The sequence below is a fragment of the Halichoeres trimaculatus genome, unplaced genomic scaffold (assembly GCF_033239565.1).
Source record: "Halichoeres trimaculatus isolate MK-OKI-2021-1 unplaced genomic scaffold, fHalTri1.1 fHalTri1_scaffold_1, whole genome shotgun sequence".
In the NCBI taxonomy this organism is placed as follows: Eukaryota; Metazoa; Chordata; class Actinopteri; order Labriformes; family Labridae; genus Halichoeres; species Halichoeres trimaculatus.
This window is the reverse complement of record NW_027437179.1, coordinates 9,153,417-9,170,871: the sequence shown is the minus strand read 5'-3', so window position 1 is coordinate 9,170,871 and position 17,455 is coordinate 9,153,417. Positions and strand designations below refer to the sequence as shown.

Sequence of the window (17,455 nt, the reverse complement as noted above, 5' to 3'; positions counted from 1 at the left end):
ATATCGCTGTGTGACAGCAGATTGCATGACCGTGTGTGTGTGTGTGAAGATATTGCTGCAGATGGATAATAAAGCAATCTGTTTCTGGAATCTTGTAATTTAAAACGCTCGTCTTCCCCAGCCCCCCAGCTCATCTCCCATCTCATCTCCACCAAAATTAGATTGGAGAAGCGGGGTGCGGGGTATGGCTGCCCCCCCCCAACCCCTCCGTATGTGTGTGTGTGCATCAGTATCTACACACACACTCTTGTGTTTGTGTGTGTTGAAAGTTGTTTTGCCTCCTCTGTCTTCCTTTATCTCTCACACACGAGGCAAACTTTCTCCCTATTATCATACATTAACATAATCACTCCCATGTTCTGCTTTATTTGGCTTTCATTTCAACCACCTCGATGTGTGACCATATATCCAGCTGTCTAAAATGAATTATCGATTTCTTGCTCTCCCACTTCTCCCTCCAGCCCCGCCTCAATTTGTTCACCTGTTACTCTGGGGTGTCTTTTCCGGGCAGAGGGATGTGTCATTTCACTTTGTTGGGGGACACGGCGTGTGCTCAGAATTAAGAGCCAGCCGAGCCTTTGAGAGCACGGACCATACATCTTCATTGCCAGGTTGATGCTAATGGGTTCTTCCTATGACAGTAAAGCGAAAATGAAGATGGATGTCGTCAATGAAACATCTGATAATGATACATTTCCTGATAGCAAATAGAAGGATACATGTAATCCATTCTAATGTGAAAACCTCCACCAACTCGCACATAATGACCTTTATTTTTGGACAGAAAGGTCTTTGATTCGTTTAAAAAGCAGCAGCAGCTGCGGCTCAGCAGGTAGAGCAGCTTGTCAATTAATCATGGAGCTGATGTTTCAATCCCCAGCTCCTCCAGCTCCTCCAGCTCACGTGTCCAAGTGTCCTTGGCCAAAACACTGAACTCTAGATTGCTCCCAGTGGTCGCACCAGTAGTGTCCTGCATGGCAGCTTACCATCAATAAGGTGTGTGTGAGCTGGGAGTGTTTGAGAAAGAGGCGAGACTGGAAAAACTTAACAGAGCATCAGAGGAAGACATTACATGGGGGTGTAATGCATATTGTTTTTTTAGGAGGGTGATGCAGCAAACTGTTGATGAGTTCATGTGGAGTACGGAGCTAATGTCAGGAAGTATTCACCCTCGTTAAAAGAAAACTGAATTAAAGCTCACTCTGAATCAAAGGAAGTGAGGTATTAAAAGTTAACTTCGCAGCACCTGTGCTTTGGGTTCCTTATGGGTCATTTATCTGTATGTGTAACTAATTCTCAGACACGAGGCATATGGTGAAACTCACTTTAAATGAACTCAAACTATATGAACAACCTGAAGGACCTTAAAGTGCTAAAACAATCCAGGGGCAGTGTTTGCAATATTTGTAAAATCTGATCCAACTTCACTCAAGTTATTGCTGTGTTGATGTTACAGTTAGTGTTTGTCAGTGTTTATGTAAAGAGTGAGGTGTTGCTGTGGCGAGGACAGAGGTGGTTTAGGGAAATCTTGACAAATAAGCTGGAAATATATCAAAACTTTCTAAATAGCTGAAAAAGCTCAATTATATGTATATTTTAAAAAAATCAATAGGACAACTGCAGAAATACAGTACAGTAAATATAACAAGTGGGAGAGGTGTTGATTGATTTGTCTGGAGAATGACCCCCAAAGGAAAAACTCTCATCTCCTTTTTAGAAGAAAAAAAAACATCTGTTGTCATCTTTTTGATCATTTGTTCTTCAACTCTAAGGTTTTATATTTTCATAAATCTTTAAATGGTCTGACCCTGTATTACCACTCCGAGCTCCTTCACCTCCACGCTCCTGCTTGGTGCCTCAGGTCAGCTGATCTGCTGCTCTTGGAGGTACCGAGGTCAAAACCTAAGCTCAGGGGGACAGAGCTTTGTCTGTTGCTGCTCCGAAACTGTGGCACGAGCTCCTGCTCCAGGTAAGACAAGCCCCCTCACTGTCAGTTTTTAAAATGTGTCTCAAAAATTTTTAATCCTTGGATTTAAACCCAGCTTGAGACTCTGCTCCCGTTTTGGTGTTTTACGGTTTGTTTTTACTTTTAGATATTGTTTTTTATTAGTTCTTCAGTTGTTTGAAGAACAATGAAACAATTATTTTATTGCCTGCACCTTTGTTTTATTGATTTTTTTTGTTTTATTGTATATTGCTTTGTTTCAGAAGTGATTGTTTTTAAAGTGCTTCATAAATAAAGTTGAGTTGAGTTGAGTTGAACTGTTGCATGAGTAAAATGACCCTACAATCTTCCACTAGTGGGTCAAGACTGATCAACATGTTCAAAATCTGTGATTAAGTGAAAAATACGGATTTTTCAAACATTTAGTGGAACTGAGTGGACCAAAATGTACAAACATAATACAAATGATTTTACTAAAGCAAAATGACCAAAATAACAACAACAACAAAAAGCATTCTTATTCAGGTCATTTTTAAACTACTTTTAGAAACTTGGGGTAGTGATACAGATGTTACAGTTTAAAAAAAAAGTATATTAGAGAACTATAAGAGAACGGGGGGCGGCAGTAGCTCAGTACGTAGCGACTAGGCTCAGTGGTTGGAGGGTCACTGGTTCAAGCCCAGGTGTGGACCAAGATTGGGAATTGGGTTGATAGCTGGGGAGGTGTTGGCTTATATCCCTGAGCACCATCACTCTGACTTCTAATCAGTACATATATCTGTGCAGAAGTGCTGTTTGTGCATGTGTGTGTGTATATATCGCATGTTCAGAGAGTAAAAAAACAGGATTTCCCCCAAGTGGATTAATAAAGTATATCTTCTTCTATCTTCTTCTTCTTCTTCTTCTTCTTCTTCTAAAAAATGACTGAAAACATCACAAACATGTTCTTTTCATTAAAAATATATTGCAAGAAAAAACATCTCACTAAGTCATCTTAGACCCACATATGCATTCAGGGGTTAACTTCACTTTACAGGACTGAAAAAGTAAGGAAAGAGTCCTAGGAATTAAAATCTGGATTCCTACCACCACCGTGAAGATGACCCTAGCCCCTGTACATGGGGCACCTCCTCTATCAGTAGATCTAAGCCACTACATGTCACTTTGTTTGTTGGTTGGGCTGCAGTGTAACTACAGAACAAACAGGTGTGCAAGGGTAGAAAAAGGAGAGCTGTGTACACATGGTAAACTTAAAGTTTCAAGATATTGTTAGCTTCAAAGCATTATTGTCTAAGTCAGGGGTCAGCAACCTGCGGCTCTGGAGCCTCATGTAGCTCTTTGACTCCTTTACAGTGGCTCCCTGTAGCTTTAAAACAGATTACTGACAGAGGGTATTGTTGGTTAACAACAGTGACACTAAATATAACTGACATGGTTTAACATTTTGTTGAACTAAACATGCATCACATTTTGCGACAAAGCCTGCCACTGTGCTACTTCACCTCCTACAACATCAACAGCCCACCAACTTTCCATGCGCCTGTTGCTAACCTCAAGTTTTGAACCTCCGGTTGGTTAACTAAATCAATAACAAGACAAATCTAGGCAAGAACAGATATTTTAAGTTTTTATGATGTCTTTATTGTGAAGGTAAAGTAGATTTTGTGGCTCTGGAATGACTTAAAATCCAGGTGAGATGAAACAGCCCCTTTGACAGTAAAGGTTGCAGAACTTTGGTCTAAGACACGTTTCAACATTTTCAGAAAAGTAGAAAAAAACCTTTTTTAATGTTTTTATTTTATATCACCATTTATATAATCTATATCATCACCCTATTTTATTTGTTTTGTCTACATCTGTGTGACTTAGACAATTATGCTATGAGGACAACAAATTCAAGCTTTTCTTTTTTAGTGTGAACTCAATCATACATTTTTCCCACAGATAATAACCCTAACTCCCAGAGACTTTTTTGTTGTTTTGAATGTGAAAGATTGTCTTTCCTGAGCTAATGGACAGAAAATTTTGTTTCAGGATTCTTTGAAGTCAATGTGAAGCTGACCTTTGACTTTTCAGCTGCACTGTCATTATTTTGTCATTTTTACCCTATTAGCCATTCATGTGAAGCGCGTTTCTAGTTACCATATTCATCCTTCACCAATTAGCCGTTAATTTGAGTGAGAAATCTCAGTGACCTGACCTTTTAACATTTTGCCACCAAATCCTTAATATTTCCAATGCGTTTAAGATGGAAAACCAAGACAACTTTTTGGTTTTCCTGAGATTTTATGTTCAGAAGAAACAAAGTAATGAAAATTAACACAAAAACATACTCTGACGGTCCATAGAAATAATGAATGAGGCATGTAAAGATAAGCATGTTTCTTACCTTGATTGGTGTCAAAAATGTTGACATTCTTGGTAAACTTGGAGCTCTGGTGTCCCCCTCCTTGCCTCAGTCCTCCGAGCAGACACAGCCTCCCATTTGGATCCCAAATCACACCGCCATACGAGCGTTTACAAGGCATCAAAGGTAACGTCGTCCAGGAGCGTGTCTCTGCGTCATAAACCTCGAAGGCCTTCACTGGCCGCTTACACTGGCGACCACCTGCAGGGTTGTGTAAATCTCAGTGTTACTGTTGTACAGCCTGATGCTGAGGTTGTGGGATGTGATTTTTGGTGTGTTTCTACCTGCCACGTAGAGCTTGTTGGGCAGCAGATGTGTGATGGCATCATAGCGTGGAGTCGGCATGGGGGGAAGAAGTGCCCACACATCCTTTCGAAGGTCATACTGCTGCAGGATGCTACGAGGGAGCAGGTCAGCACCCATTCCCCCCACAGCCAGAGCACGGCCATCTGTGTGTACACAGAAACAGACAGAGAACGTACACAAACACAAACACACACAGGATTAATAAAAGTCCAGAATCTGACTGATTTCATCACGTCTTTCTGCTTTAATGAAGGATTAGTGGCCTGTTGCTTTGTGTTTGCTGCCTCATATTAGCATGATATATAACATCACAAGTGGAAAGTGCCAAGCTGAGTTTGATGAGAAGCTTGTGACAAGGCAGCAGACTGTGATGGACAAGTGAAGGACAGTGGGTACAGCAGCAGAATAAAAAGCAGGAGTCCATGTCTGGCACTTTAGCATGGCATCTCTAGCATATGAATGGAAGTGGGTGGGAGCGTTGTCTCAAGGGGAAAAACAGCCTTTACTCTGCAGGAGGAGAGACACTAGAATACAGAGTAAAATCTGCTTTCACTGTTTTTATAAAGCAAATTATTACGAAACACTCCACAACAAAACACAACACATTATAACACATTCTGATACATTTGGATAAACTACAATACGATTGATTTTGATACAATATAAAGTGGTCCCTGACTCACGAGTACAATTTGTTTTATGATGGAGCTCGCAACTCATATTACTCCTAATGTCAAATCAATTATCCCCATTGAAATGAATTGAAATTCCAAAAATGTGTTCCAGACCACACAAAAAAAACATGCTAATTTTTTGTTACATGTTTTTAAAAAAGAAAAATGTACTAAAAATATTGAATACTCCATAAAAACAAAATACGATAGAATGTACTGCAATATATTGGTTTTATTACAGCTAGATTCTAAAGGAAATTTTCATTACTTAAAGCACACTCTTGTAAACACAACATTCAAACTGGGCTCCTCCTCCTTGGCTCAGTGCCAGCAGCAGCGCACACCCACTGCTTCTGACCATGTCTACATGAACACACTCACTAGCCCAGTAGCCACCTGTAGCATCATGTTTCTTTGTGGGAAAGTCTTGAGAGCATCTGAGTTGGTATGTTAGCACAAGCTAATCACGGCTATCTGACACATACCAACTTGTGTTGCTCTTTGTCTCATGCTGCTCTCCAAGTTCACAAAAGCAAGAGAAAGTTGAGCCAGGAAAAAGCCTTATCTGTTTGGCATTTCGTTTCATTTTGGTTGTGTTTTTCTTTCTCCGTGCTACATCCACTATTGTAGCTCTTCTGATTAGCTTCCACTCACTATTATCAACATGTAAAGCCGCTTGCACACTGGCTGTGCTGTGATTGGCTGATGTAACCACGTCTACCCTCCCCTCAGAAACATCCTGACACAACCAAAACATCAACACACAGGCAGAGGAGGGGATTGAGGCAGAAACAGACACTAACACACATGTATAGAGACCGGTGGGAAATAATTGAGCAGGATTATTATTTATTTATTTATTTTTTTTTTAGAAAAATTTGCAGACTACCTTTTAGTAAAATATTCTTTCAGGAAACCAGACGGCTTGAAGACGCTGATGGAGGTGGAGAAGAAAGGCTGAACTGAATAACTAAATCATAGTCCTGGTTGAACCTGTCCAAATGACTGTTTCACCCCCCCCTTTCGCTACATTTTGAAAATGAGTCGGGGAAGTGTCATTAAATAGTGCCATCGTACATCCAGTTGCAACTTTTTCAGTGTGTTTCTTTTGATTGAAGTTTTGCAAAATAATTGTTAGTAAAAATGCGAGCACAACACTGATGCTTCCACTGCAGATTAACTGCTTAAAGGAAATAAGTAAGACACAAGACGCAGGGCGGGTGATGCAGCATTCACTGTGGTGTTTGCTGTGCCAGCAGTGGAGAATCTGAAGCTAGCCTGAAACTTGAGTTTTAGCTCTCAACTCAAAGCAAAGTTGGCCAAGAAATGGCTCAAATCTTGAAAACTTGTTAGTTGGGACACTTGCTCGTCTAAGTACCACTGTACTATAGTGCCTGTGTTGGAAAAAGCATCAAAAACAAGCATCAAACAACACTCCACAAGTAGACAAAAAGCAGCATACATCTCAACTACAGCCACAAGGAACACATTATGTACTTCACTTATTCTCATGTTTAACACAATACAGAGTAAAATTACGTGAACAAGAAAAGGACAGACCTTAACGTTAAAGAGCCAGTCCAAGCCTAAAAACATGATACAACCAAACCAAATTTTACAGAACATAACCTAACGTATGCTCAGGGCTCTAATCTATGGATACATTGGAAAAAGTTTTTCAAAAACTTTATATTCATTCAGAAAAGCTCATTATCTAAAATATATTACCTTATATCAATGAAACTGGCATAATGTAGTCAATTTTATGACTCACCATCCATTAAGAAAGCTCATATTCGTTTTAATTTGAACCTATGGATCATTTTGTCACACCATTTGTCTTTTTTTCCAGCTCCCTGCGAGGTTTCTGAGGATGAAACTGCCGGGTTGGACTGAGGATTGAAGACTGGTCAGGGAGATGGAGAGGCCGGTATGATGAAGCCTATACACGACCAATAAGTCTGTGAGTACACAGCATCTATCTGTGTTCCCACAGACACTGACAGATGAACCACTGAACTGAACTGAACTCATCTATGGCAGAGAGACGCTCCCTGAAAAGATTGTTTATTGATAAAGACGGCCGGCCTGATCGCTGATGGTGAGAATATATATGAGCGTCAGAGCCCAAAGTGACTCCTTCAATGTCGACTCAGAAAACTTACAGAGAACTTCTTTGTTTGAAGATCCGTGCCAGCAAATGTAGTAATCAACAAAAACATTAAGTGGTAAAAGATGTTTGGTATGATATGTAAGATAATGCTCTGGATTTCATTGGATATTATCTTGTTGGTGCTCCTCTTGCCAGGTCATCTGTTTTCTTTCATTCATTCGTCCTTGTTGTTCAGACTCTCCACTTCCTGTCTGTGTGTTTCCCTCCTGTGGGATTGTCTGCCCAACCTTTCAGTGTCACCTAAATCTGATAAGCCTCACCTTCCACACAACTTATCCTGTGTCTTTCTGTTGCACTGTGCCTCTGTGTCAAGTGTCCCAGCATTTCTTTTTCTTGATAACATTCTCAGTTTTCTGTCTGCAGCTGCTTCCTGGTGGAGCTTTTTGCCTTTTCCCTGCTCGATTCATTTGCATGTTTTGACAACTGATGTTTGTTTTGGATATTTGTTTTAGAGAGCAAAGACTTAGTCATTTGGAGGAACTTTGGAGCAGGTTTTGCCTTAGTCAGGATTATTTCAGTCCTACTTTTCTTTCTGCAAGAAACCTCAGTTATTTGCAGACTCGCCAAACAACAGCACTTAACATCTATGACACCAGGAATACACACGACAGACTCTGCTCTGTTGCATGTTGATATCAAGCTCTCGAATCCGTCAACCTGCATGTTCAGTCCAGCAAGTTGACTGACTATTTGGTTTCCAGACAGCTAGAGTCAGGAGACCGAGTCACTCCCACTCTCTTGATGAACATCTTCTTGTCATGTTGGGCAGTAAAACCCCAAACCAGTTGACTCCTTACCTGGCTGCACTCATTATGTTGGTTTAATCTGAAAGTTAAGCTTAATTTGATCTGTTTTTGACACAGATTGTTTGATTTTGAAAGTCACTGGCTCTTTTGGGGTATTTTCTGTGCACTACTTCCTGTCCTGCTTGAACGATGAATTGATGCACTGGTGCTCTGGCCAAAATAGGACCATTGTGTACCTGTTGCAACCTGTCAGAGCAGGGGGACTGCAATGGAGTGGATCCAATTTGAGTTGACTAAGCAGTAACCTCTGGTCTGAAAATATCAGACAATTTGGAAGTGCAAAAATTTGCTGTTCTTAGAGTGTCTGCTTGAGGGTGGCTCCACAGATACTGGAAACATCAAACACACCAAGCCAAAAAAAGCTGTTTTCACATCAGAAATAAATATATTTACAGTCTGGTGCTAAAAATCACTTCAACCTGAATCGCTAATTTTTCCAGTGGCACACACTGTATGGGGTGTTAATTTTGTTCTAACTCAATAGTTTAGAAGACTTTGAGATCACAAGTGTACTCAATCAGAGGCACAGCTCACATGACTAATGGGCGCCTTATGGCTGTTAGAGTGGAGACAAAGCTTGCGTCATTTCAAATATGGCCATTACAGCTGATTTGCTTCAAAAATCAGTTACAGAAACACAAAAGTGATATCACACAGATTTCATCCATATAATATACAGTCTGTGGAGTTGACACACTGACTTGTACAGAGAGGGACCGTAGATGCATAGTATTTTGGTCCTAATTGCATGCTTTAAAAAAAAATGACATAACCATTATATTCAATGTTCACGCCTGATGTATTTCTGCAGAAAAAAAAAAAAATCAAATACTTTGGCTGCTTATTTTTCCTCAGCACTAAAACTTTCCAAATGTTTCTTTAACAGCACAGTGAGGATCACCATCACCCATTGTCGTTAAGATATGGCACTTGCCAAGGTGTGTGTTTGTTTTGAAGCAAACAAATGGACCGCAGATCTTCTTTTTAATGCTACGTTTCTTTGTTCAAGACAACTTGTTCTAGGATACAAAGCATGTATGCATGTTTTTATCAACACTTGTGTAGAGTTGCTGTTTGAACTGTGGGATCAATTAAACTTTGTAAACTCAGTATGAAATTGAGCAGATTATCTGTTTAGTGTAACAGCCTGGTGCCCTAAGGGTGTCCCTCACAGAAACAGCGTAAAGGAATGACCCATCATTGCGCTGGGAATCTCATTTTAAATCATTGTTCATATAAAGCTGAATATGTACTCAAGAGACTATTTGAAGATCACTTATAAAATCCTCAGAGGGCCTTTAACCCATAATCAGTCCGTACCTTTCACAGTGATGGAAACACCCATCAAGGCTTCCCGCAGAGCGCTCCTCTTCCTCCACCTTCCTTCTTCTGTGTTGTACATCTCCACCACCTTCAGGGGGCTCTGGTCCTCTCCCACTCCTCCTACAACCAGGATTTGTTTTCCCAGCACTCCCACAGCAGCCCCTGCTCGAGGCGTGGGCATTGGGGGCAAACTAATCCAGCGGTCCCCCTGAAGAAAAGGAAAAATGACGTTACAGACGGATGAAAAAATGGTTCCAAGTCAGCTTTATTTGCAGCACATTGATGTTTTTATATTTTGTTTTATAGGTTAAAGTCTTCCTAAAAACTAGTTTGACACATCTTAACTGGTACAACTTAGTGCAGTTATTTACTTTTTATCATATTGAGGCTGTTTGCTTATATTCTAATTCAACAGATTTTTTCCCAATATCTTCAAGTGGTTAAATAACTCATGATTTATTTGCAGAGTCCAGAATTTAAATGAAGCATCTGTAAGATTTTCTGTTCCACTCCAAAAACCTAATAATCTATATTTCACCCCCTTACATGTCTGCATTCTCCATTAGTGTTTTGAGAAATCATCACTGCTCTGAGCTCACTGCTTATTACTTTGATGATCATACACTCTCCATTCTTTGAAGAGAAACAACAAAACATAAAGTGTCCAGATTGCATTAGTCTCACACCTCAGGGGAGTAGAGCTCCACAGTGGGACACGGCCTCCCTGCAGCATCACAGCCCCCCAGCATATACATCTGTCCCCCCACCTCTGACAGAGTGTGGTAAACACGGCCGCTGGGCAGCCGTGCAAGGCTCTGCCAGTGGAACTCATTGGCTGAAGGTACCGCCATGGCCTCAGACGCCCAGGGGAGATTCACTGAGGCAGGAAGGGAGCAGAGAGCTGGAGGAGGGCCAGAGTAAGAGGAGTTTTTAGGGGTGATCAGGAGGAGCTGGGAGGAAGGAGGTGGTGGAGAGCTGGAGGACTGGAGTCAGGGCCCCAGGGTGAGGGGAGGTTCTTTAGTGGAGCGGTGAAGCGGTGGGAGTGTCTGAGCAGTTAAAGGCCAGGCTGAAGTCTGGTCTCCTGGGGATGGTCTGCTGCCTCACTCCGGACCCTGGAGAAAACGTGGGATAAAATTGGATTTAGCAGCGCAACACACAGCTGAGCAGAGCAGAGCGTGAAAAAGTCAATACATTTTTAAGAACTTCAGAAGAAGGAAGGGTGAGCTTTGTATGATCAGAATCAGGGGAGGACGTTTACAGAAACAGTCAGGGACATCTGCTCTAATAATCTATTACATATTGTTGATGCAAAGTTGAAAACCTTGGACAGATTAGTCTGAAAAGCTACTGCTTTCTTCAAATACAATGCTATTTTGAAACAAGTCTAGGCCAATATTTTACCATTATTTGATGCAACTTCATTCCAGTACTCACTGTAAATATATATATACCTCACTCCTATATAAATATGTAAAAAGTAGTGTTTGTTTTTCTACTTCTCGTATTCGTTATATTTCTTCAAAATGTTAATCTTATATTCTATTATCATTATTCTGTTTTTATTGTATTGCATTACTGCACTTTTTTGTGAGCTGATGTGGCAAAAAAAATTCCCCCAGGGGGATCATAAAGAATATTCTATTCTATTCTATTCTATTCTATTCTATTCTATTCTATTCAAACTACACCATTAAAGTTAAACAGGGTGTTTTAGAAATGGCCAGCAGGGGGCGACACAAATGGTTGCAGATGAGATCTACCTATGCAGGAAAAGAAAAAAATGGCCCCTGATTTTATTCATTATATTATTTTATTTTATCCCTTTTATTGTTTTTAGGAACAGATCACAAATGCACCAAATTAAGCACTTTCATGTAACAAAAGTGTACAAGGACATAGAAAACTGAAAATATGTGAAAACAAATAGATAAATTAAAAAAGGACAATTACAGAGCACTCACTCACATTACCCCCATAACCATTGTATACATGTCAAATGTAAACAACACTCCTCAAGTAATCAAATGTCGACGTGAATATATATATATATATATATATATATATATATATATATATATATATATATATATATATATATATATATATATATATATATATATATATATATATATATATATATATATATATATATATATACATACACACACACACGTGTGTGTGTGTGTGTGTGTGTGTGTGTGTGTGTGTGTGTGTTTGTGTGTGTGTGTGTGTGTGTGCGTATGTGTGTGTGCGTATGTGTGTGTGTGTGTGGCAATGTTAGGATCAGTACTGATCAATACTTGGGTCATGAGACTAGTGCTTAAGTTTCAGTTTTTTTTCTACATGTGCTCTTCTCAATTGCTTAGTTCTCATAGCTATCTAGATAGATGGATAAATAGATTGATAGCTAGGTACATAGATAGAACTTAGTCTCTTTTGCAGTAAATTTGTCTTTGACATGGTTCCAAGTACAAATTTAAACACTATGAATTTTGCTTGGAAAACTTGAAATGTATTAATTTTTACATTGTGTCATTTTATTTATGTATGAGACAAAGTGTGTTTGTTAAACCTTGTGTGTAATGTGGCTCTTTGTAGTACCTTTGTATTTTTTGTGGCTCTTGGTTTCTGACTGGTTGGCTACCCCTGATTTAGAGCATTTATTACAGGGTAACAATCATGAATCATCAATCACATTTTATTGCTGATATTCACATTTAAACAATAATAACCACCATTAGTGACCTTGTATTGACTAATTAACATCATAATGTTAGAAAGATAATTAGGAAGAGTTGATGTAAAATATTTTATTTCATATATTTACATATGGTAGCAATGTCTGTTCCATCTAGCGTTAACAGCAGCTCATTTATCCATTTAGCTACAGACATGAACAATGGGACAACCTCTACCATTATCTGTGAATGAAAATTAAAAGTTTCAATCACTGGTTTTAATTATTTTGGAGTCTTGTGCCGTCTCATTTCTATGGTTGTTTTTTGTCTGTTTTTGTTTTGAGGTGAGGTTCTGTGAGGTACCTGTGACAGTAAGCACAAGCCCACAGGGATCCTGGTCAGCTCAGCTCCTTTGTTTAGAAAGCAGTCAGTGAACCAGAACAGAGGCCTTCCCTCTGAGGATGGTAAAAAACAAACGGTCTCTCTGACGTCAAAGGAAAGCACTGCAATGTTTCTAAATACAGCACACAGGTAAAAGTATCTTGATATTAGATCAGTTATCAAGTAAAGTTGAACTGGTTTGCAGCAGTCAATGACCTCACTTCCTTTCCTGCTCTTTAGCCAGCTGCTCAACAAACAGACTGAGATGACTGTGATTCCCTATAGGTATCAAACTAACTATTGGAGAGTACATCATATGACTTCTCAAAGTTAGTAATATATGAAGTTATATCAGACATAATAAGAGTATATACTGGATGTACTTGGTGGTAAAGAATGCTGAAGTGCACATTTTTTGTTTTGTTGACACAGCAACCTGCTCACAGGAGTCCTGATCCAGCATTTAATCACAGAATGTATTATACATTGATGTAGTCTACCTGTCGGTCAGGTAACTTTATTGTACAAAACTTTTCATCCAAATATCTTCTTTACGGCTGAGTTTTTTTTTTTTTTTTTAAAGAAAGAAATAAAAGAAATCAACCCCCATCCAACTGCACGTATGAAAATGTTCGCTCTTTTGCATGGACTCTCAAGGAACTGTGGCTTTACTTCTGACGGATGAAGGTTGCTGCTTGCATTTACTCCAAGTATGGAGACTTCTTGCCCTAAAAACAAGGAGGCAGAAAACAAGCAGCCGACTCCCTGCTCTAAAACACCAGCCCAGTGTGATGTCAGGATTGCTTCATCCACTTCTTAAACTGTCTGAGTCCAACTTTAATCAGCGGCTCAAAAACCCTTCAGCTTACATTTATTCCACCTCTTCTTTAATAAAACAGACCCAACATCCTCAAAAATCAGACCGGGGTGTCTCCTCTTAAAAGGAATTATTCCTTCTTTGAACCATTTCAACGTCTCATCTATTAAATAAAATTATGGTATTAAATTAGGGAACATGCTGAAATGTCTGGACATTCATTAAAAGTCAAATGAGAAAAGTTATCACGCTTCCTGAGACTTTTACAGAGTATTACCACCTACTTTAAATTTCAGTCCTCCCACTTTTTCCTTTAACACTTCACCACTTTGCCTGTGTGCTGTGGATTAAACCTTCTCTTCTTTGCTCAGATGCTCAGATATGAAGCAGCTGTAGTCTCGGAGAACTGAAGTGACGCACAGTCTCACATGTATAAGTTTTCCTTCACTGTTATGTCGGGTGCCGTGTTGTTTTTTCCTGTGTCATCCCAGAGGAGCTTTCTGTTTCCTGTGTGTAACCCACTTCTCTTGCCTACGCTCACTTTCAAGCGAGGAAAGAGGGAGGAAGTCTGTCATCGATGTAGGAGGAAGCATCCAGAATAAGCCCGCCGTGCTCTGCAAACCTGATTTTAAATACATCACACCATCGCCTTGAATGCACCCTGTGCAAACACCTGACATGTTAATGAGGCTGTGGGGGAGACTTCGGTGAAAATGTGACTGCAGTTTAATCACACAGATGTGATTTCACGGAATCTCAGCATTTTGTCCTTCACAGCTCGACATCTCTTCCAAAAACATCCCATCCTTCAAATCCTCCCCTCTCTGCCTGTCTCCACATTTCACTGCGAAGCTTTATCTACCTGTCGTACCTTTGATCATCTCACAGACGGAAGAATAGAGGACATAGGGGGAAGATAAAGAGAGGACTGCCCTTCAAAATAAAACCTCCCCTGTTTTAATGTGCGAGGGTTGCCATAGCAACAGTTAGGCTTTTCCCAGGAGGCACAGCTTTTTGTGTGTGTTTTTTTTTTTCACGTCTTCTGCACGTGGCAGCTTATCGCTTGGTTTGCCGTTAATAAGGCTCATGAAAAAGGATGAGAATCAAATAAAAGCGGGTCGCTCTCCTATAGGCTGACCCCGGCAGGCGCGAGCTGCCTAACGAGGCGGAGGTAGTCCTCTCCCAGCTTGACTAACAGCATGCGTTCACCGCAATCTGTAACCGATTTGGTCCGCCACGTCGTTTTTTTTAATTAACTGCTCGAGCAGCTTGAGATCAACAGTAAGCCCACCAGCATCATCTGAAGTCGTTGACAATCAGCGTGCCTCCAAGTCAAACTTTTAATTAGGTAACATGCTCACTCCCCCTCCTCTCCGTCTGTGCATGGAGCGCCTCTAAATGTAAAGCCACCAGGAGCTTCACTCGTTAAATAAGGCATAATGAAATGCATGTTAGCTTTATGGCGTCATGTCTCATCAATGATCTGTGTCTTATCAGCCTTTCATTCAAGACTGAATGACAATTAACTTCACTTTAGGGAAACAGGTTGTCACAGAAGAGGAACATCTGATCTCAGGGTTCAGCTGTGAGACTTTTCACTCATCTATATGCAAAGAGCCAGACTGTGAGAGAAACCTGGAGCCAAGGAGCAAATCGAGCCAGTAATAACATTTGAGTCAACAAACTGGAATACTTGAGATGACTGAACTGGATCCAGCCGTCATGTGAGTCAATCCATTATGAATCAGACCTGGTCGGAAGGAATCCAGCTTTCACCCTCCCCAGGAAAAACTCACATCAAGGGGTCAGAATGAGGGCAGCGTCGTTTGTTTCTCAACGGAAAGGCTGGAAGTTCAATCCCTGCCGTGTCAGAGTGCCCTCAGGCAAGACATTGATCAACAAACTGTTTCTGACAGGTGTGTGAATGTGCTTGTATGAGCTCAGGTAAATCTACTGGGCACTTAATGCGTCATCCTCTGCCATCAGTGTGTGAATGTGAAACAGGAGTCTCAGCGCTTTGAGTGGTCAGAGGAAGGGATGTCCCAATCCCAAATTTCAACAGGCAGATCAGAGCTGAGCTGACATTTCTTTAAATGATCAGTGATCAGAATTTAAGCCAGGAGTCTCAAACTCAAAATATGTGAGAGCCGCTGAGCATCCAAAACTTGTCACATGGGGGGGGGGCTTCAGGTGTTGCACAAAAAAAAAGAAAAAATGGTTTCACTGTTAGAACAACTATACTTCTCAACATAAGCTATTTAACAGTCATATTTGGCTTTTCTTGCTGAATGCTCGCTGCCAGACACCAGAGAGCTCTTCTTCTCTGACAGCTATCTCTTGAAGATGGACATCACCAAGTCTGGACCTGGTCTATGATTGGCCTCTTTTCCTGCTGACTGGAAAAACATTTTGTTGTGTTGACAGTTCTTTGTGTCTGTCATACTCCCTGGTAGTTTGCGTACAGCTCCAAATGTTAGTTGAACAATGCTGTGTGAGGTTGTACTCCTTAAGAGCGGCAGCTTTCTCTGTATATTTGTGACAGGTGTAATACCCCTTAAACTCCACAGAAATACATGTTCCACCACTTCTCCTGAGATAGTCTGTGCCTGACATCAAACTCTTTTGGCCTTTCAAAGAGACATTGAGCTTTGACAGAGGGGAACCCTCTGGGCCTTCAAGGTATTTAGTGAAGGCCTAATAAAAAATATTGAAAGAATTTTTGTACTCCTAAATAATTATTTTATTTTATTTTGTTTTGTTTTTTTATTTATTTTACTCAATGAAATCATAACAATGAGTTTTATATTATTTTTATAAACTTGTCCTGGCAAACTATGGGTTAATATAACTAAATGGAAAATGGACCAATCACAATTTTCCTTTTGATGGTATCTGGGTAAATCAGTGACACATTCTGGCAGGCAGGGCCCTCAGTAACTGCAGGGAATGCTTGTGTAACTCAAGTGAATGTGGACACAATTTGACAATGACAGCTTTCTTAGCCAATCATATTTTGTTAAGTTGTGGGCGGGATCATACCTGTCATCTTCCGGGGATTCGCGAATACTTACCAAACACCCCCTCCGTGCTCCCCTGCCGGTTTCCTCTGCACTCAGACGGGGCCATATTTTACTTGAACAAAAACACAAATAAACGGACTCCCACCGAAAAAATATATCGGTCTGGATTCACGCTTTATTTAGTGAATATTCAGCACGTTACTTTCACACAAAAACACCGCTAAATAAGGCTCTAGTTCTCATCGTGTCGTAAAACAGCGCTATCTCCGCTGCAGAGCCATGTCTGGCTACGAGGCACTTGCCGCTTAGTGTATCAGTCTGCGCGCACGGCGTGCCAGATATAAACAAACGCAGGTAGTCTGCCAGGACGAAGAGACACAATGAGAACTTGAGCCTTATTTAGCGGTGTTTTTGTGTGAAAGCAACGCGCTGAAAATTCTCTCAATAAAGCGTGAATTCAGACCGATATCAGATTTTTTCAGTGGGAGTCAATTTATTTGTGTTTTTGGTCAAGTAAAATATGGCCCTGTCTGAGTGCAGAGGAAACCTGCAGAGGAGCAGGGAGGGGGTGTTTGGTGCGTGCGCCCTGGGCTTCTGCTGCACTAAAACACTGCTGTAGGGGTAATTTCTGCCCTAAACCTTGTGATAGGACCCAACTTGTTTCATCCTGGAGTATCACTTTAATGGATAAGCACCTAACTGCAGCTGTGAGTGAGTGAAGAGAAAAGAGAAGATCTAGTTGGCAGAACATGAAGAGAAATGGCAGAAAGTAATGAAGAAGACTGTGTGGTTGCTGGATTACTTGAAACTCTGTTTTTTTTTTTTTTTTTTTTTCAATTTTATATCTTAATTTTTTTAATTGTTTGAAGTTGTGTTAGGTGTTGCAGTGTTCAGGCACATGATAAATTTGTGATCCCACAATACT

At 40.4% G+C, this 17,455-nt stretch overlaps 1 protein-coding gene across 7 annotated transcripts in view; it reads right to left on the bottom strand.

Moving 5' to 3' along the window:
• Positions 1–17,455, bottom strand: part of klhdc8a (kelch domain containing 8A) — a 79,006-nt gene that overhangs the window by 28,907 nt on the left and 32,644 nt on the right. For 4 of the 7 annotated variants that reach the window (XM_074680589.1, XM_074680638.1, XM_074680604.1 and 1 more), the window contains 4 exons: positions 10,321–10,746; positions 9,632–9,842; positions 4,637–4,801; positions 4,335–4,553 (listed from right to left, as the gene is read on the bottom strand). In XM_074680589.1, the coding sequence (XP_074536690.1) occupies positions 4,335–4,553; positions 4,637–4,801; positions 9,632–9,842; positions 10,321–10,485 (760 nt within the window). In that variant the 5' untranslated portion in view covers positions 10,486–10,746. Of the gene's footprint in view, positions 1–4,334; positions 4,554–4,636; positions 4,802–9,631; positions 9,843–10,320; positions 10,747–12,675; positions 12,768–17,455 lie in introns of all 7 variants that reach the window. The other 3 variants (XM_074680622.1, XM_074680629.1, XM_074680597.1) reach the window with 2 other exon arrangements.